The following is a 20,901-nucleotide window of genomic DNA, read 5'->3' as shown; positions in this document are numbered from 1 at the left end:
ACTTTAGTGAAGAGAATCCTTCCTGATATTGCCTAAAACTAAACACAAGATTATTGGAGGAGATGGGGCAAGTACAAGGCTCTATGAATGCAATGAAGTTACAGAGTGTATCCAAATGCCTTGAATGGCAAAGAATTAAGGTTTGCTTCCCATCAGTAGAAATCAAATATAAAATATTAATTAAATTTAAAAATTTTAAGAGATAGCTATCAACAGTGACATATCCAGAAATATTTACATTTAAATCTTATATAAATTTATTTACGGGATAGAGACTGGAACTGTGATTCTGTTGTCATTGTTGTTTTTGGTTTTATTTTTGTCTTTTTTTTTTGTTTTGGTGAGACAATTGAGGTTAAGTGACTTGCCCAGGGTCACACAGCTAACAAGTGTTATGTGTCTGAAGTCGCATTTGAACTCAGGTCCTCCTGACTCCAGGGCCGGTGCTCTATCCACTGTGCCACCTAGACACCCCTTGTCTGGTTTTCAAAGAGGACCAATGACATCACAGGGTGATGTCTCGACTTGAGTGAATTGGATTTAATTGAGGCAGATATGCACAAAGTAGTCAGCCCAACCTCTCTTCGAGAGTCTTCAAAATCCAGTGGCAAGACAAAAGTCAAGGCAACTGGCAATGGTCTGGGATGCAGTGGATGACCTTGGCATCTTCAATCTCTGACCAAGTGCTCCACAGCACCTGCTTCAGCTGTCTTGAAACAAATTGCCCTCACCCGCTCAAGAAAGTCTTCATGTGCTTGGGATAGATATCCCCCTAACTTGCCAACGGGTCTGAGGCCTGCTGGTTGCCCTCAACCTGATTTAGCCGTCTACCGAGATGATTTTACTAGGGCATGGTCACTGCACATGCTACAGCTTCTTCGAGCTGCAAGTGGGAGCTGAGTGCCAGGTGGACACCAAAGGTGGATGAGCAGCCCTCACACCAGAGGGGCCAGTCCTCCCTGAACACTCCACAGACCCCTTTCACTGACATAGGGAACTCCTGGGTGAGGAAACTCCCTTTACCAGTGCAGGCCAGCACCTTCTCTACAACTTAAGAGTCTCTGAGAACTGTCCAGGGCACTGAGAGGTTAAATGACTAGCCCAGAGTTGCAAAGCCATTAAGTGTCAGAGGCACTCAAAACCCAGGCATTCTGAGCTTCCAGGCCAGGTCTTTTTTGAATATGCCATGCTTTTTCTTCTCAAACATATTTTTAATAAATATACTAATATACCCACAAATACATTGACATTGAATATAGTAATATATTTTAATATATTTGTACTTCAGTTTTCTATTGTACTCTCCTCTTCAGTGAATCATCAAGGGGTGGCCATACTGAGCCCAGCTGACTAAAGAGGATTAAACAAATGGCTCCTTTGGAGCAGCTGCAAATGTACTTCAGTGCCCCAGCATTCACTCATGCCTTGAGGAGTCAGACAAGCGAGGCCTCACTCAGCCGAAGGTACCTATCAGTACAGCACTCAGAGGCACTCTCCACATCTTTTAAGGTTTTGCCCTAGTGATTTTAGAATATTCGATTTCAGCAGGATGGGCACTGATAATAATCACAGCCCTTCCATCATTTCATCCACAGCCCTAGAAACTTATGAAGTCTGAAAAATGCATCAGTAGGGAGCCAATCTAGTGATGAGCCTCTTCAACCTGAGGCGGGGCCTCAAAAAGCATAACATTCTATTACCAGGCCCAACATCAAAGCCTGTTCAGTCTGACAGAACTTGCCCAAACTGGCATAGTCCTCTAGAGCTGACCTTCTCAAAATTTTTCTACCGGTGACCTCTTTCTGCAGGTGAGCAGCAGTTCAGTGGCCTGAAGGCATATGTAATGCAAAGTGCACATGCTTTGTGTTCTAGAACCAAGGCTGCAGTGAAGTTACTTTCGGGCAAGGGCTACCAGAAACCTCAGATTCATTACATGTTTGATTTTGAATTAATTTTTTGTCATTGCACATTCAGGAGCCTTTTACTGTTGCAAAATTTTTCAAGACCCCCATATGGGATGGCGACCCACAGCTTAAGCACTGATCTAGAGCCCAGGATCACCTCCACACAGTAGAGACAAAAAGACACTAAACAGAGAATAAAAATAAATGAACAATTTGGATTGATTGATAACAATTAAAAAAAAAACCAACCCACAAGTTGTACTGTCAAGTTGAAAAGCATTTATTAGGCACTTACTATACGCCAGGCACAGTGCTAAGCTCTGAGGATACAAAGAAAGGCAAAAATAAGTCCCTGCCCTAAAGGAGATGACAATCTAATGGAAGACAGCTCACATTTACCATATAAAGACTTACAATTTTATATGCTTTCCTTTTTTTCTGTTCTTCTTTGCATAGAAAAATGTTCATAGTAATAAAAAAACTTAACAAATGAACAGGCATATAGATACTGATATGCAAAGGACAGACATAAAAATCAGCTAACACAATAAATCTCAATCACATGTAGAAAAATCCTGATAGTATGATAGAGACAAAGACTGATGTTAGGGTATTTCTGGAAATAATGGGTTTTGTTTTGTCAAGATATTAGAGGACACCCTGTTTCCCAGAGCTAAGGTCCAGGAGGTAGGCTGTAATGCTGAGCCTGACATAGCAACCATCCTTTGCATTCACCCTCTGGCAAAATCATGTAATTATTGTATTGCTTTGACCAGTAAGAGATATTCTCTGGGCTCGGACAGGTACCCATATTCCAGTCACGAAGCTCTGCTATGAATCACTTGTCTCATTACTCCATTATCCCTCACTGTCAGGGCTATAGCTCATTGCTTAGCCACTGGTATAAGTATTGAGATCTTCCTACACTGCTTCGGGTAACCCCACCAGGGGTGGGGCCTCAGCATATGTGTCTAAATCCTCTCCTTGCTTGCAAGCAATTTCTCTCACTTAGAAATTAAACTTCTGTTTGATCTCTGACTCTCCTGTCTCTAGCCTGCTCTGTTTGGCTCCAGCTACCCACAAGTTACAGGCAGTTCCATCCAGTTGGCAGTTTTAAGATGACTAACAACAGAAATAATTATGATAAAAACCATTAGATTTCAACATGTGACTGCTCATTAATTTACCAAGAAAATTTTTCAAAAAAGTAATTGGGTTCAATTGCTAATTACTTCATACTTTACATTGTGTAGTAAAGTTACCTGCTACAAGGAGGCAATGTGAGCCTACATAAAGTTACCATATTTATAAACGGAATCTTCTGCATGCACGGGTAAGCGGCTGCTGAGGTACAAAGGCAGACATCAGAAATGCAGAAGCATATCAATTCCTTTTTATTTAATAGAAAAGAGAACCAAAAATATGAGAGGACCGCTATGGCACTAGTAGGACTGCATGTAGTCTAGAACAATTCTTGGTGCCACCTCCCACCATCTGCACCTCTTTCTTGTCCCTTTTCTCTTAGTCTCACTTGTTTCCAGTTCCTTTCTTCCTTGGTGATTACCCCTTTAGACCGGCCAGGGCCAACTGCCAACCTACTCAGCCTTTCTTCTTCTTACTCAGGGACTAAGAGGTTGCAGATGCCCAGGACACAGATCCAAAAGCAAGACAGGCAACGTCAGATTCAAAGAGCTTTCCTAATTCTGGAGCTTTTGGTTTGTAAAGACTTTTACTATTCCAGATGGTCTGCTGTAAGTATGGTAACTTGTATATAAGTGTGCATGCATGTGCTGTCTTGCCATGTCCAGGTACTGTCAGTGAGAATGAAATGCACTCTCCTTCATGTTAATACCTTTTCTGCCACTCACATGAAAAAATGAGGCAAAATCATCGCTGGTCACGATCAATCCAAAATAAAACTAAGAAAAAGAGGTTTCATGAGTACAACCTAAGCAAGAAAGCCTAGAAACGCTCCCATTACAGTCAATTACAAATGGGTATCAGTCATACACACAGGCAAAGAAAACTAAAGTAGCTGGTGGTCAGTTGGTATCAAGAATCAGCTGGCCCTGAGCTCTGCACCAGAAAGGTAGAAGGGGAATTACAGTCTCATGCTTTTTCTGAAGAGATCTCCAGAAAATATTTTGTTGATAGAAGAAGAAATTTCCTTTTGTTGCTCCTTCCACTTCAGTATATTTTCTATTAGTTCTTCTGTCTCTCCCTCCAAGACACTCATTTTTGTCAAAGCCCTATCCTAAAATATTTTAAAAGAAGAAGAAAATACATTTTAATGAATATGTAGGTTACACAAGTTTAAAGTATGAAAATTAAACACTAGTCAAAACTTCAAAGTTATTTGCAGCTTATTATATGAATAAACAAGACCTAACTTCTGAAAAAGCATGATTTAGAAAGAATAAGTATGTCAACTTCAAAAAGTCAACAAAACTTGACACTTAAAGTTGAACAAAAGAGCTATATGCACTTTATATAACTGAACTAAAGTGGAGCAAAAATAATAAGAAAATATGGTGTCAAAGTATACTTACCATATTTTTCACACTAGAGTCTAAACAAGGAATGTTTCGTATGGCCTCAATATGGGCTTCTAGTTTCTCAATGAAAGTCACTGCCAGCTCCAGCAATTGTACCACATACCTAGGAAAGAGGCAGAAATCATGAGTGGGGAGAGGGGATATCAACTATAACTTTAAGCAAAATTATTTTCTGGGTTTGGTTTTAATTTTTCCTTCTGCCAGAACTTCTGATCTCAGTTGAGAGGATTAAAACCCATCCTACAGCTTAATAACAGACTTGGCTTTCAAAGAAATGTATGGATCAAAAGGTTCAGAAATTATCTCGTTCTTCCTCCTGTCTTTCAGGGGAGCCACACTCTTATCATTCCATGTAAATAAATGTCTATTCATCTAGTTCTTACAGATCCAAAAGGAAAGAGATCAAATAATTATATCTGGAACTTAATCTAACGCTCGCCAACCTTCAAATCAACAATTTTGTGTACCTGTAAATAAAACGCTCCCACAATTTCAACCCATTTCAAACCAAACTTCACACAATAGTAGGTGGAGTAGGGTAATACACTCCATTTAAAAACCATTCTGAGATGTTTGTAATCACAAACACTTTAAAATAATTATTTCTTCTTGGAGGTGGTACTTTGCAGTGTTCATTAATTTCTATGTACCTATGCACTAATGCACTAATATTCATGCATTATTTTACTGCTAGGTTAAAAAAGCTTCAACATAAAGGGCTAAGCCAGGAGTCACTGGTACAGAAAATATGAGGAAGTAGATTTTCAAGTTTTTGTTCTTTTGCTTAACATCTTATATTTGTATAACTATATATTTTTAAAAACAGTCCCACACATACTATCTCATTGGATCCTCACAAAACCCCTTGGAGGCAGGTAAACAATGCAGTTATTTTCTCATCCCCATTCCGAAGGTAACAAAACTAGTGTCTCACCCATTGGGTTTTGTTTGTTTTTGGCGAGGCTATTGGGGTCAAAGCACTTAGTTCATAATAGCCCTGTGAAGTTGTTGCTTGCCTATTTAGTGAGGAAGGCCAGCCATGTAAGTCTTATACCTATTTTACAGATGAGGAAAGAGATTTAGGGAGCTTATGGGACTTTCCTAGGGTCACACAAAATCTAAAAGTTGGAAGGGACTTCTGAAGTCATTTAGTCTAACCCATACTGCAACAAGAATGCCTTCCATTAGAGTACACATCCAATGAGTGGTCATCCCGCCTTTGCTTAAAGACCTCCACTGAGAGGGAATCCACTATTTTCAAGGGAGTCCATTCCAATTTTGTACAGCTCTAATAATTGGTAAATTTCCCCTACATCAAGTTTGAATCTCACTCTTTGCAACTTCCAACCATGACTCCCGGTTGTGCCTTCTGGAGTAAAGCAGATTAAATGTGCCCCTTCCCCTTCCATCTGATAGCTCTTCAAACATCTGAAGACAATCTCTCCTGTGGAAATGGAAAGTCAAAATAGTTTGAATGATTCTTGACCTCTTTGGAGCCTGATGCAATCAGCAACGTCTGGGAAAAAGGAACATCTGGAGGACCTTGGCATCCTTCTTGACACAGTCCCTGCCCTGGATCTGCTCCACCTCAGGGGGCAAATACCTTTGGCAAGCATCTCCCCATTTGATGGTTTGCTTGTCCGATGTTTATTTCAGAGGATGATCACAAAACAAGAGTCATTTCTGTTAACATCTTCCAAAGAGTCCTGAATGATCTTGATGTAGACACATGCTGATAGAAGAGTCTGTAAGGAGGCCATCTGTTCTACTGAATCAAACTGATCCTTTTTGGTAATCAAGAAACAATAAGCACAATAGGATCTCGCTTTCTTTATTTTTCTGTTAACTATGAAATGGCAAAAATGTGGCTTACTGCTGAAGAAAGATTTCTAAAGTCTGCTTATTTCTTACTCATAACCTCACTGAAAATGCCCTCAATCCTTGTAGAGATGACTCCCATGAAGATCTTGTATAGACAGAAGAAAAGGCAGATGGGATAACATTTACTGCCTCCTCTAGGGTAAAATTCAAACTCCCATTTAGCATTTGAGCCTTTCACTATCTGATTCCAGATTATACTCCCTGATGCATTGTATGATTCAGCCAAATCGGATTACTTGCTCCTCTCCTATCCATACACAATATTTCATCTCTTGCCTCCATGCCTTTGCAAACACTGTCTCCCCCACGCCTAGAATGCTCTCCCTCCTCATCTCCAACTATTAAAATCCCTACGGTCCTTTAGGGCTCAGATCAGATGCCACTTCCTTCAAGGATGTCTGTCTTTCCTAATTCTCCCCAATTGTTAATGTTCCACACTCTAAGTCACCTTTTATCTCACGTGTGTATGTGTATATAATATAGATATGCAGATATATAGATACACGCTATATTTACTAATCTATGAAGACAGTGTCTCTTCTCTGTAAAATCAAAACTCCTACAGTTCCAAAGAAGTCATGATGGAAAATGCTATTCACATTCAGAGAAACACCTGATGAAGTCTGAAAGCAGATCGAAGCACATTATTTTCATTTTATTTTTTATGTGTTTTTTTTCCTTTTGGGTCTGTTTCTTCTTTCACAACTTGACTAATACGGAAATATGTTTTACATGATCTCATATATATAACCTATATCAAACTGCTTACTCTTTTACGGAGAAGGGAGGAAAGGGATGGAGGGAGAAAAATTTGGAACTCAAAACATTTTTTAAATGAATGTAAAAATTGTCTTTATGTGTAATTGGAAAAAAATAAAATACTATTTAAAATAAAGAAAAAAAATCAGAACTCCTAGAGGGCAGAGAATGTCTTATTTTTATATTTTTATCCCCAGTACCTACACATAGCAAGTACTTAATAAATGCCTACTGATCAATGAAATTATGACACAAATAAGTGTCAGAGTTGGGATTAAAATCCAGGTATCTCCTAACTCCAAATCCTAACTATCACACACTTCCTTCCAGACCCAGTCAAATGCTATTTCCTCTATGAGGCCTTTACCAATCCCCCTAGCTGGAAATGATTTCTGCCTCTTATGAAAGCTCCAAACATTGCATTAGTACTTCTCTTATAGACTTACAGGTTTGGTTATGCTTACAATTGTCAGAATTATACGATAACTAAGCTCTTCAAGGTCTATGTTTTCTTTACCTTTGTATTTCTCCCAGTGACCCAGAAAAATAACTTGTACAAACTCGATGAATGAATAAAAAATGCCTTGAAAATCACGAACTACAATCACTATCGTGAAAAGGAAAGATGATTTTCACTTTCAGCTCAGCATTTTTCACTTTCAAAAATCTCCATGGAGAAAAACCACTAAATACATTGATCAAAGAAAATCTTAGTAAAACCTAACAAAAGGCAACACAGTGAAGTAGAGAAGGGCCATAAGTGGCTTGCCGCTTGCAGCACACCAGAGGATTTCGGGTGGCCAGTGAAAAGTGTAGAGGAAAACATCCTTTGTATGTAGAGGAAATCCTCTGCTGGACTGCAAGTTGTGCAGGCCAGCTGTAACTGAAATTTAGCATTTTTTTCAATTATTTAAAAACATTCTTCTGAAAAGGGGCCTACAGGCTTCACTAGACTGCCAAAGTGGTCCATGACACAAACAAGTTTAAGAACCAATGGATTAGAGGATCTTTCATCTCCTTTATAGTCCTAACTCCTTTGACTATGACTCTAAAGGCAAAATGTCATAATGTGAAGGGCACTGGTCTTATAACGTGAAGTTCTTTGTTGAGACCCTGGGTACTTAACCTCTCTGAGCCTCAATTTCCTTAGAAGCAAAATGGAGATAATATTATTTATGCTGCTTACCTCACAGGGGGATGGTGATGAAAATCCCTTGTGAATCTTCTAAGTTTATTCCACGTCACTAAAGTTACTTATCTATGAGTTATTTGGTTACATATCACTAGATGGCAACTAACAAAATAATACAGACCCATAACCTGAATTTTCCAAGGCCTGACCTGTGGTAAATGGCTTCTATAGGCAAGTTCTCCTGGCACGCGGGCTTCATCAGTCTATGTCGGAGGGCCCTCTTCTCCTTCAGCACAGTCTCCAAGTGCTGATTCATGCTCTGCAGAGTCTCACACTTTTGAGCTTGATAAACCAAAAGTAGTGAATGTAAAGAGTAAGCAGGATAAAGGATGTTAACTTTGAGGTCACTAATCATTTCTTCTCCCTTTATCACTAGCAGTGATTTTATCTTAAGTAACTCTCAAACCTTCCCTATCCTTAATCCAGATCATCATATCCCAATTATTTCCCCTTTCTTAAATCGACCCCTTTTCTGATTTTATAGCCAAAGCCCTAATTCTCATATACAAACTCTGCCTTCACACATCCAGTATTCTAACAATGCACCAAGAATCAATTATCTTAAGTGCTGTTTCAATTCTCTCAATACCCTTTCTTAAGAATCCTATTTTGGTTTACAATTGCTTACTACTTCACATGAAAATTGGTGACCACGGGGCCGGCTAGATGGTGCAGTGAATACAGTACTAGCCCTGAAGTCAGGAGAACTTGAGTTCAAATCCTGCCTCAGACACATGACACTTACTAGCTGTGTGACCCTAAGCAAGTCACTTAACCCTGACTGCCTCATCAAAAAAATTTTTTTTTAAATAAACTGGTGACCATGTTATCTTCTCCACCCTCCTTTTCTCAGCCTTTAATAATTATCATTTTTGTCTACTTTGAAGCTGAAGTGCTCTGTTCTAGCCAGGCAAATATACCTAGCACCATTCACTGATGCTTGATTTCTGAGTCATTGGTTATATTATATCTCCTAGGTGAAACTCCTTACCCATTCTTCAACATCAAATCTTATTCTTTTCATTTGCTCAGAATTATTTAGTATGTAGGGTCTCTGTATCTCCAGAGCAAGATATTTATAGGTTTGTACTTCAATCACTCATGTTCATGTATAGCTAACTGCTCTATTTGTCCTATCTCTGTAGAACTGACTTTCTAAAGATAGGACCTACATCTTGTACTTCCTTGTACTACATCTTATAACTCCAAGGTATCCTTTATATAACAGAAATTCACTTACCAAAACTGTGAACTTAAGGCATTTATAAATTGATTCATTCTTGGACAGGGTTCTTAACCTGAGATCTGTGAATGTTTTTATCAGGATATTGTGGTTCAAAAATGTTGCATTTCCCAGCTGTAGGTATAAATAGGGCTGTAACAAATTGGAACTTGCTTGCCCCACAGACCAAATAAAATTAAGGACTGAAAGTTCTTCACATCTGATTTAAATAAACAAGCCATTAGACTATGAACACAGTATGTATAATTCATTTTTGTCTTTTTCCTCATTATCAACAGAGATCTAAGAATTGCTCATCTTTCTACAATTTGTATACCATTTTTCAAATTGATGTCCTTTAATTTAGATTGTGTATAACAAATTAACTTTGAAAGATTAAAATGGTTTATGGAAAGAATTATATACCCTTTGTATCTCTTCACCATCTCCTACTGCCCAGCTTCTCACAATTTCACTTCAGAACACAGGAGATGGGGGAGAAGACTGCTAATTTTTTGGCCATCCTTGTCAGAGTTATGGGCAAATGGTGAGGTTGAAATTACCAATAAAGGACGTCTTGAAACCCTTAATCATTTGTTCTTGTTTACTACCTGAAGTGCTCAGGATGTCAGATAAGATATAGAACAATGACATCACAGATCCCAAGCCTTCCTTGAGGACAAGATATTAGACAGTGTTATGCCTTGTCATTTTACAGTTTTACTTAAAGGTGCTTAGTCTCTCCTGTTAGCACAGATAATCAAGAGATGTTGGAAATGCCCGGCAGCTGTCCATTTAACTAAAACCACTTACCTAGAAAGAAAGGGTGAACGACATCTGCTGTATCCTTTTCTAGTGTTAAAAGGTCAAGTTCTAAGGTCTTCTACAAAAGACAAAAATAACATTTGGCTCATTCAGAAAGTAGCTTGAGAAAAAAGAATCACACGAGTAAAAATATATTACTTAGGCCATGCTGCTGATAGGTTTCACTGGAAAAAAGAGGAGGGAAGGAGAGGCTCAGCAATCAGAAAGAAGACACTCTGGCCAAACCCCTTGTAATTCAGTGACATATTCCCTTTGGGAGGTGGTAATAAGTCAAGAAAGAAAGGTGGACTGTCGATTTCAGAATCAGCAAGACTTTCTTTCTGGCAAAACTGGAAAGCAAAAATGGATACTATCACATGTCAAAAGTGACGGCTTTACCTCTCTGATTTCAGCTTGCATATCTTTAATCTGCTTGATTCTGGAGAAGTTTACAAAAAATGGAGCAGGGTTCTTACATGAATCTAGTATCTCCTATTGTGAGAGAAAGAAGACAGCATAAAATTAACAAAGTCAAAAACAACAAGAAAGCATCAGAAGGAATTTCTGTGGGGCACAACCAACTCTGCCTCTAAATACAGACCAGGGTACAACTGAAACAACATGTATCTCCTGTTTCTCAAAACAGCCTCTATTTATAAGGGTAATTACACAATTAGCTTTAAAATAAGACTAAAGAACCAACCAGCAGAGTTTATGCACAGGAATGAATACACATGTGTATATGTTATTAATTACACATTCCCAATTGAAGAGGATACTAACCCTAGAGTTATCAGAAAATCCCAGCTCTTGTACTCTTCCAAATCATAATCCATCCCTGATTTCTTCGATCTCCTTGGAGTTACCAGGTGTAAGTTTCACAAGTATATTTACCCTTTTAAAAAGTTAAAGAAAATCGGACCACACTTTTCTCAAAATGAAAAAGAGACATCAAGTACACAAAACTAGTTTCAGACCACGCTGTTGTCGCAGGAGCCAGAGAAGGGTATGCTCTCCTCTCCAGCTGCTCTGTCATGGCTCCTCCTATAGAGAAGAAGGGGTCAGAAAAGGTGGGCACAGGGAATCAGATGAGGATTAGGACAAAAGGTCAAATTTAACATCCTCATCCTTCTCATGTCCTACGGCTAACAACTCAAAGTAAAACAACAGTAAAGGAAAAGAAATGAGTGGCATACCTTACTAATCACCTTTCTTTGCCTTCCATCCCCTTTTCACAATTAATTCATATCTCCCATACTGAGGGCTCCATCTCCTTTATGGCTCAGTATAGAAAAGAGTGGCTAGCACAAGATCATGTCTCCTGGTCAAATTTACAAACTTTCTTCAGTACTATAAGAAGCTGTCATTTCATTGGTGTGGGCATTCCTTCTCTAAAGAGCTCAAAACCACTCTATAAATTAACATATGATATTTGAGAATTTATCACCCTAAGGTCAGTATGATGACCTACTCCAAATTTAGCTAGACTGATCACCGAATAACAGACACACAGTCCATTGCCGGGAATGAACTCTAAGTCAGGGATCTCCAATGTGCAGTGGGAGCCCTGGCCTGAGTCCAAGTGTTAGAAGAAGGCTTACATTCTACCTTCTTCGAAATAACCAATGATGAGGCTTATCTCCAATACCCGTCACCACTCCCCTATTTAATCCCTTTTCTTCCATTGTGCAAGCTCCTAGGGAGGAGGATTCCTCCCTAGCTAGGTGGTACAGTGCACAGAATGCTAGGCCTGGAGTCAGGAAGAACTGAATTCTAATTTGGCCTCAGACAATTACTAAATTCTGTGGACTTGTGCAAGTTATTTAATCTCTTCCTGCCTCAGTTTCTTCAATTGTAAAATGGGGATGCTGTGAGGATCAAATAAGTTAATATTTGTAAAGAGCTTGACATAGTGCCAGGCACATATTAGGTGCTTAATAAAACTGCTTCTTCTCTTCTCACTTCCTGAGCCAAGATTCAGTCATTTAAGGCAGGTATAACCTACAGGTGCCACTGAAAAATTTGCACTGCATTCCCCCTCCACAGCCACCCTCTTCCAGATAATCTCATGTCTGCAGCAGATGCCCCTCTGAGGGAGGGCAGAGTTTACAGCACTGTGACCTCTCCCTTTTCTGTTTTGTAGGGGACATCCTAACTCCACAGGAAGACCACGCTCTGATGTGCTGTGATCTTCACTGAAGAGCTCACATAACAATCTCTTTCCCCACAAACCCATCCCTCTTCCAAACCTGCCTCTTGTTATTGAGATCACTGTCTTTCTAGCCACCTAGGTTCACAACCTCAGTGTTATCCTTGTCATTTTCAACACCTCATTCTCCCTTTACCTCACATATCCAAACAGTTGCTAAATCTTGTCATTTTACTGTCACAACAACTCTCATTTCCGTCCCCTTCTCACTACTCTGCCTCTCTACAACAGACAACAGAAGCAACTAGGTTTTAGTACATTGGATAGACTTAAGTCAGGAAGACTCCAGTTCAAATTCTCCTTCAGACACCTGGTAGGTATGTGACTCAAAGCAAAGCACTTAAACTTTGTCTGCCTCAGTTTCCTCATTTGTAAAATGTGGCTAATTAGAACCTATCTCCCAGGGTTGTTGTGAGGATCAAATGAGATGGCATATGTAAGGTGCTACATAAAGGCTAGCTATTATTATTACCAGGACCTCATCACCTCTGCATTGGACCAATGTCATAACCTCCCTAATTGGTCTTCACTCCCCAAGTCTCTCCCTTCTCCAATATGTCATCCACATAGCTATTGAAGTTGTTTTCATATGGAGCAAACCTGACCATGTCACTCCCTTACTCAATAAATTCCAGTAAAAGAGAGCAGGAGAAAGGGAAGGTACACCTGTGAAACCCATTTATCCTTATGTATATTTATTACTTTTCACATATATGTATATGTGTACACACACATACACATATATGACCAGATTTCATATTAATCAATATGAATATGAGAACCTAGTGAATTCTATACCCACAGGGAGCTAGTATCTTCTCATGGTGTCAAAATGATTATGTCTTAAGGGTTGTTTAAACTGGGGCCTATCAGTACAACCAGAAGGAAAACAAGCAAGGGCCAATAAGACTACATCAAAGAGCCGTTGTGTATGGGACCGTTTCTAAATTTCCCTGGAAAGAGGAAATCATGACTGTTTTAGGGATGTGATTTATCCTAGGGAAATAAGACTAAAATGTACAAAGAGTGTGTGTGTGTGTGTGTGTGTGTGTGTATGTATACTGGCTGGGGAGAAAAGTTTCTATACTTTGGGAGTTGCTAGTGTTTTCATACATTCTGGTACTACACAACAATGCATCACACTGTAAAAGGAATTGCCAGGATAAGGCTCTATTTTAAAAAGAGACAGGAAAAGGAAAAGGAGGAAAGAATAAAGAAAGTACTGCTCTTTCAAAGACAGGCATTTGAAATCCAGGACTATTTTGCCTACAACAAGGGATGTGGTCACCATCTGAATATATATCCTTACTTATGTATGCAGTTATACCCATGTCCAAATTTCATCTACTAGAATTAAACTCTGCATATGACCACCCTTTCTTCTTATCAATATGAACAGAAAACATGGTTCCTGCCCTTGAGGATTCCAAAATCTAGTTGGGGCAACAGAACACACACCACATACAAAATAAACAATATAAGGCAGTACAAACATGGAAGATAGATCAGATAGCTCACGCAGTGAGTGAATACAATGAAGATGAATCCGGGTAGGCCGGAGTGCTTAGAAAAAGCTTCAAGAATATGTAATTAAATATGTCCAGTCCAATGGGGGAGGGGAGGGATTAATGCATTGTGAAATAGTCTCAATAAGGAGTTTTTCTTTTTTGCGTTGGTAAGCTCTTGAAATCTATGGATACTTTCTCAGAATAATGGTTTTCAATAATTCAAGGAAATGCTAAATTTCAGTTAGAGGCTAATGAAAATAAAGATGTAATGTTCTTCTCATCAAAGTTCACAAATCCCCTGAAATCTACCTTGGGATCCCATAGGGGTTGGTGAATTCCAAGAACCCTTGGCCTAAACTAAATTCAAATGCACCTTGCTTTGCAAAAGGGTTATCTCCCCCCCCCTTTTGCATAAAAACAAAATCCTATTTCCTGCAAAAGGGTTATCTCCCCCCCTTTTTTTTTTGCATAAAAACAAAATCCTATTTCTGTCACATATTTCCATTATCATTTGGAGGAACGTATCTCAGATCATTCTTCCATTAGGAATGGCTCCTAGCCCTTTAGTCTTAAATTTTATTTTGCCTCCATTTCCTATCTCTCAAGTAGTTAGTGTTCTGTAAACAGACACTAAGACACATTAGGGGACTTTAATAAGTAGATACCCTTTTGTACCAGGAATAATTTTCTTTCCTTCCCAATTTCTTTAATAAAAAAAAACCTCAGCAAATAATTTTTTAAAAAACATGTTTAAGTGGAACTTACTTATGAGGTAAGTTATATATAATCTATCTCAACATACCTGATACAGCAACTCAGACCAACAAGCCCGAGTACTCAATCATAACTAGAGTCTAAAATTTCTTTAAAGAGATCCTTTACTTTTGCTGCTCCAGGCTGACCTCTTCATGAACACAGAGAAGTAAATAGATTAGCGAGATGTTACAGAGGTACAATTGGCAAGACTTAGTAACTGATTCAGAGGGAAGTTCATGAACCTAGGTGAGAAGATATAGTGTCCCTGACAGAAAGCGGGAAAAAGCAAGTTTGGGGAAGAGGAGAGAAAGCATAATGAGTTCTGTTTTGGTCATATTAAGGCTTAGATGCCAAAAGGGCACAGAAGTAGAGATCTCCAGCAGTCAGTTGGTGATACGCAAATGTAGTTTTTAGTAGAAGGACAGGGGCTTGATATGTGGATTTTGGAGTCCCCTGTATAGATATGTAATTGAAGCCAGACAAATTTATGTAATCACTAAAGGAAAAGGTGCTGTAAAAGAAGAGGAGAAGGTATAGGGATAGAATCTCATGGGTTACCTATGAAAAAAGGGTAGGAAATAGATGACGAAGCAATAAAGGAAACTGAAAAGGAATAGTTAGAAAGGTAGAAAGAGAACAAGACAATACCAGAACAAAGGAGAATCTGACTCAGTGTTCAATAAACTGGAAAATACAAATCACTTAGGAAAGAATATCTGATAAAAACTGCTGGGAAACTTGACAAGCAATATGGCAGAAATGAGATTTAGACCAACACATTATAACATATTTTACAACACATTCTACATGGATACATGACCTTAATATTAAATATCATGCTATTTTAAAAAATCAGAAGAGAAGCAGATTACACGCCTCTCACAGCCAAGGGTAGGAGATGTAACCTTAACCAAATAAGGGATAGAGACAATTATGGAAGATGACATAGATAACTTTGATTGCATGAAACTTAAAAGCTTCTGCACAAACACAATTAATGCACATAGGATAAGAAGAGGAGTAATCAAATGGGAAAAAACTTTGTATCAAAATTTTCTGATAACAGTTTAGAATCAAAGGATACATAAATAATTAACATATATACAGTGTATCCCCAAAGCCTAGCCCTAATTCTGACCTATCAAAGCTTAAGACTGCATCAAGACTTAAGGGATACTTACTATAAAGCCAGAAAACACTGTCCAATAGATAAGTGGTCAAAAGATATGAACAAAGAACTATTTATAACCTATATTTTTAGATTGTCAGAAGAATTATTAACAACCTACATGATAACCTATACAGACTATTAACAACCATATAAGAGAATACTCCAAATCACTAATAAAAGAAATGTAAATCAAAACAACTTTGAGGCTTCACCTCACACCCTATAAACCGGCAAAGATGACAAAAGATGGGAATAGTCAAGTTTGGAAGGGTTTTGGGAAGACAGGCACATTAACACATTTTCGGTGGAGCTGTGAATCCGTACAACCATTTTGGAAAATAATTTGTAATTATGCAAACAAAATGATTAAAATGTTCATACCCTTTGACCTAGAGATGCCATTACTACAATTATATAGCAAAGAGGCCATACATAAGAAGAAAGTCCCATGTGCATCAGAATATTTATAGGCACACTTTTAGTGATAGCAAAGAATTAGAAGCAAAACAAATGATCATTGATGGCTAAAGAAACTGTAGTGCATGAATGCAACAGAATCTTACTTTACTGTAAGAAATGGTGAATGTGATGAATACAGAGAAACATGTAAATATTTATACAAACTAATGCAGAGTGAAATAAGGAAAGCCAAGAAAGCAATACATGCAATAGGAAAGAATTACAAAAAAAAAAAAATCAAAAGTATATGTTGCATAGTTATAAAAAATAAGCAATATAGCGGCAGCTAGGTGGCGCAGTGGATAGAACACTGGCCCTGAAGTCAGGAGGACCTGAGTTCAAATCCAGCCTCAGACTAAAAACTTGACACATACCAGCTGTGTGACCATGGGCAAGTCACTTAACCCCAATTGCCTTTAAAAAAAAAAAGAAAGAAAGAAAGAAAGAAGAGATATAAGAAGATATTCCCAACTTAACCTTTTGCAAAGGTGGAAGCTCCACAACTATTGTAACACTGCATGGATTTTCACTTTTTTGAGTTACGCTTATTTTTTCCTCTTCTTTTTCTTTTTGGTCTTTAAAATATATTATTTACATGGGATAGCTCTTTGGGAAGAGAGAGAGATACAGGGGAAATTATGGGAATACAAAAAAACCCTGAAAAACTGATACTTGGAAAAGTAGAAAGGTTAACCTTGAGAAGAAGAGCTAGCTACCTGTTCCTCAAAAACAAGACAAAACAAAAATACTAGAACAAAGGAAGAGAGGACAGATGAAGATGTAGAGGGGTTTTGGAGGTATGAAGAAGGGGAAAAGATGGAGTTTAGAACAGATGACTCTGTCTTTAATTCTTCCATTAAAGGAATTTCAGGCAGCAAGGAACCGGAAAGAAAGGTATTTTTTTGAGGGCAAGGTGATCTTCCTAGACAGCTTAAGTCATACCAAACAGCAGTTTGCCAAAAAGTCTACCTGTGCCAAGTCTGGCAGACAAGAACCCTGCCACACTAGGATTTAAAAAAAAAAAAAGAACAGTAGTTCGTAGTAGTTCCTGCACCTAGGCTTATTTATTGTCCAGTAGAAGACAAGATAGCTATTTAGGCAAAAGATCTGAATACATAATAAGTAAGCATATGGAATACTAGGGAATTATAGATGTTTAGAATTCATAGAGATCTCAGGGGATCATCCAGCAGTCCAAGTTCAGACTTCAAAGGATCAGGAAACTGAGTCCCAAAGAAGATAAATGACCTCTCTGAAGTCACAATGATAGTGAAATTAGAACCTAACACTCCTTACTGGTGTTCTTTTCTCTATACCATAGTGACGCAGAAGAAAATCATCTGCACTTCCTCCTTTCATAAGGACAGCCCCACTGACTACCACACAGGTTTCCATATAGCAAAACAGAAGCTGTTATTTTTACTGTCCTAGCCTCAGCTTCAAAGTTCCTATATACCTTGGCTGAAATGAGCTCATATACTTCAGAGCTGAAAGGGATTATTAGAAATCGAGGCCACACTCCCATCATCATTTTTAGAGGAGGAAACTGAGGCCCAGAGAGTTTGCCTTGCCTAAGATTGCTAGTAGCAGAGACACGATTTAAATCCTACACAGCAACATATCCCCTGCCTAGGTACTATGGTCACAGATTGTTTTACAGATGTAGTTCCACTTTTAAGCAAGCCTGATAAAATATAAATGAAAGCCCAAATTTGCCAGGGCTAAAAAGAATCAATACATCTGCATACAAAAGGATTACTAATGAAAGGAGTCAATAGAGGACCCTATTAAACAGTTAAGTCCCCTCGATGCACAATATCTAAATTTAAGATTTATATGAAACCCTATCAGAATGTGTGTTATGTAAAACATGGGACACTTCCATTATCTCTGCTTAGAATAAAAAATTAAGTAGACATTAAAATCTGGGATTAGGGGTTTGGCTTTTCTAAAGTCTGGGTGGGGAACAGACAGGAGAAAGGATTAGCCTATCTAATGGAGCATTGGCCCAGTAGCATTTTCTGGAAGGAAAGAGGTGAGTAACTCTAGCAAATTGCTCAAGGGTCTGATTTCCTATATACCTAGTCTAGTCAGTTTGGGGGGAGTTCATTTGACCTGGTGGCTTCAAATAAAGTCAGTTGCATGATGTAGACAAAAGCAAATTTAATCTTAGGATGCATTACAAATAAAAGCATTAGTGTCCAAAGCAAGGATGTGATAGTCCCACTGTAATCTGTCCTTGACAGACCACTTCTAGATGCCACAGTTTATAGAAGGAACGTTGGCCAAGCTGGAGGAGGAGAGCTGGTTTGACTACATTTGTACTCTTAATGATCTCAAACAAGTAAAGGTTCATCTTTATAAAACAGCAGGATTTGTCCAGTGAAGCCATATGGATACAATTCAAGAGATCAGACTAGAGCATCTAAAGAATTAAATTTTCAAGGGGCAGCTAGGTAGGTACGGTGTGATAAATCTCTGGCCTTGGAGTCAGGAGGATCTGAGTTCAAATCTAACCTCTGACACTTGATACTTCCTAGTTGTGTGACCCCGGGCAAGTCACTTAACCTTGATTGCCTCACTAAAAAAAAAAAATTAAATTTTTCAGGTCACCAAAGGTCAATGGAGAGGAACAAGGCAGTGTGAGTGGAGTGTATTATGTTATATACAACTTCACCACAGAAGCAGTTTAAAGGGTATCATTTGGGAGACTTTGGGCTGGAAAAGAATTGGGCCAGTAATAGAGGGCAGAATAACTGGTGGAAAACCCAAATGCACCATCAGTATCCAAGAAATGCTAAGAGATTTAGAAGAAAGTCTCAGGTACTTAAAATGGAAAGCCTAGTAGTTTATTTATGGGAAAAGAGGGTATAGAAAGGGGATTATCAACACTCTGAAAATCACAAATCCATTGTGAAATACTGACAAGATGGAATGTGAGCAGAACAAGGCAAACAGGTCAGTAAGAAGAATATGCCATGTAAGTACTGGTTGAAGACTGATATGAACTGACACAAAGTAAATTAAGTAGAAACAGGAAAAAAGGAAAACAATGACTACAGCAATGGAGAGAGAAACAGAAGACTCCAATTGTCATTGGAGTATATAATACAAAGCACCTGGACAGAAAGAGGAAATAAATGAGGAGTTTGGAAAACATCACAAGCCTGACAGAGGCATGATACAACAGTGGTGGGAGATTTCAATCCCAAAGCTCTCTTTCTGCCAAAAATGGAGCAGCCTTTTTGACTTGCTTTAGTGATAATTTCATCCATCAAAACATGGGAAAATTTTATTCTGGATACGATTCTCACCAACAGAAAGGAACTCCATTCTAGAGCGTGCAACAGAGAAGATGAAATCTGGGCACTGTCTGAGATGCACCTTAGATTTTGGAAAAGCAGATTTCAGAGATGAGAGAAAAGATAGATAAGATTCCATGGATTCAAATGCTTCAGAAGAAGTCAGCCCAGGCTGGATAGGAGATGCTAAAGAATGAAATTCTGAAGACACTAAAGGTAAACAATTCTAATGAAAAAGAAAAATGGGGGGACACTAGGTGGCGCAGTGGATAGAGCACCGATCCTGGAGTCAGGAGGACCTGAGTTCAAATCCGGCCTCAGACACATAACACTTACTAGCTGTGTGACCCTGGGCAAGTAACTTAACACCGCTGCCTAGCCAAAAACTAAAAAACTATAAACAAGAAAAAGAAAAATGGGATTTATCTGAGAAGGCCATTGTGTGGATCCATAGTGGACTCCAACCAACTTAGATTTTAAAAAGATAGGTAGGGGAGCAGCTAGGTGGCACAGTGGATACAGCTCTGGCCTTGGAGTCAGGAGGACCTGAGTTCGAATCCAAACTCAGACAATTGACACTTACTAGCTGTGTGACCTTGGGCAAGTCACTTAACCCTGATTGTCCACACCAAAAAAAAAAAAATAGGTAGAGAAAATGGAAGCAAGGTCAGGTAATACAAAACAGATATAAGAGCACAGCAAGGACCTATAAAAAGTGTCAGAAATGCTAAAGCTCAGAATGAGTTGGGTCTGGTGAGGAAAGCCAAAGACAAAAAAGGGGTAGGGTTTGGGTTTTTTGTTTTGTTTTGTTTGTCTGTTTAGCATATTGAAAGGAAATGGAGAATATCAAAGAAGGTATGACAGAAGGCAGAGAAGAGCTGTTTAATTCTTATTTTGTTTCTGTCTTCTCTACAAAGCAGAAAAAAAGTTGATAAAAACAAATAAAGAGACAGTAAGAGAATACATAAGTCTGTACAACATGGGGCCTGTGGGTTACTTGTGGCCCATCAAAGGATTTCAGGCAGCCTGTGGAAAATGTAGAGGATATAAAAGAAAGTAAAGATGTAATGAGTGCTTTGGCCATGCTCTGCTTAATAGTAAAAAAAAGTAAACCCAGAAAATAAAGTTGCTACTAAGGTTAGTTTTCTGATTTCTAAAGAAATTGCTGCTGCTGGGAAG

At 38.6% G+C, this 20,901-nt stretch overlaps 1 protein-coding gene across 1 annotated transcript in view; it reads right to left on the bottom strand.

Annotated features, from left to right (window-relative positions):
* Nucleotides 1-2,168: 2,168 nt before the first annotated feature.
* The window catches only part of HAUS2 (HAUS augmin like complex subunit 2), a 25,592-nt gene continuing 6,859 nt past the window's right edge, over nt 2,169-20,901 (bottom strand). The window contains exons 2-6 of the mRNA XM_021009192.2: nt 10,717-10,809; nt 10,327-10,396; nt 8,441-8,573; nt 4,454-4,562; nt 2,169-4,158 (exon numbers count right to left, since the gene is read on the bottom strand). Of these exons, the coding sequence (XP_020864851.1) occupies nt 4,006-4,158; nt 4,454-4,562; nt 8,441-8,573; nt 10,327-10,396; nt 10,717-10,809 (558 nt within the window). The 3' untranslated portion in view covers nt 2,169-4,005. The remainder of the gene's footprint in view (nt 4,159-4,453; nt 4,563-8,440; nt 8,574-10,326; nt 10,397-10,716; nt 10,810-20,901) is intronic.

Source organism: Phascolarctos cinereus, unplaced genomic scaffold, assembly GCF_003287225.1.
Source record: "Phascolarctos cinereus isolate Bilbo 61053 unplaced genomic scaffold, phaCin_HiC Scaffold_3;HRSCAF=262, whole genome shotgun sequence".
Classification (NCBI taxonomy): Eukaryota; Metazoa; Chordata; class Mammalia; order Diprotodontia; family Phascolarctidae; genus Phascolarctos; species Phascolarctos cinereus.
The sequence above is the reverse complement of the archived record's forward strand: the minus strand, read 5'-3'. Positions and strand labels throughout refer to the sequence as shown.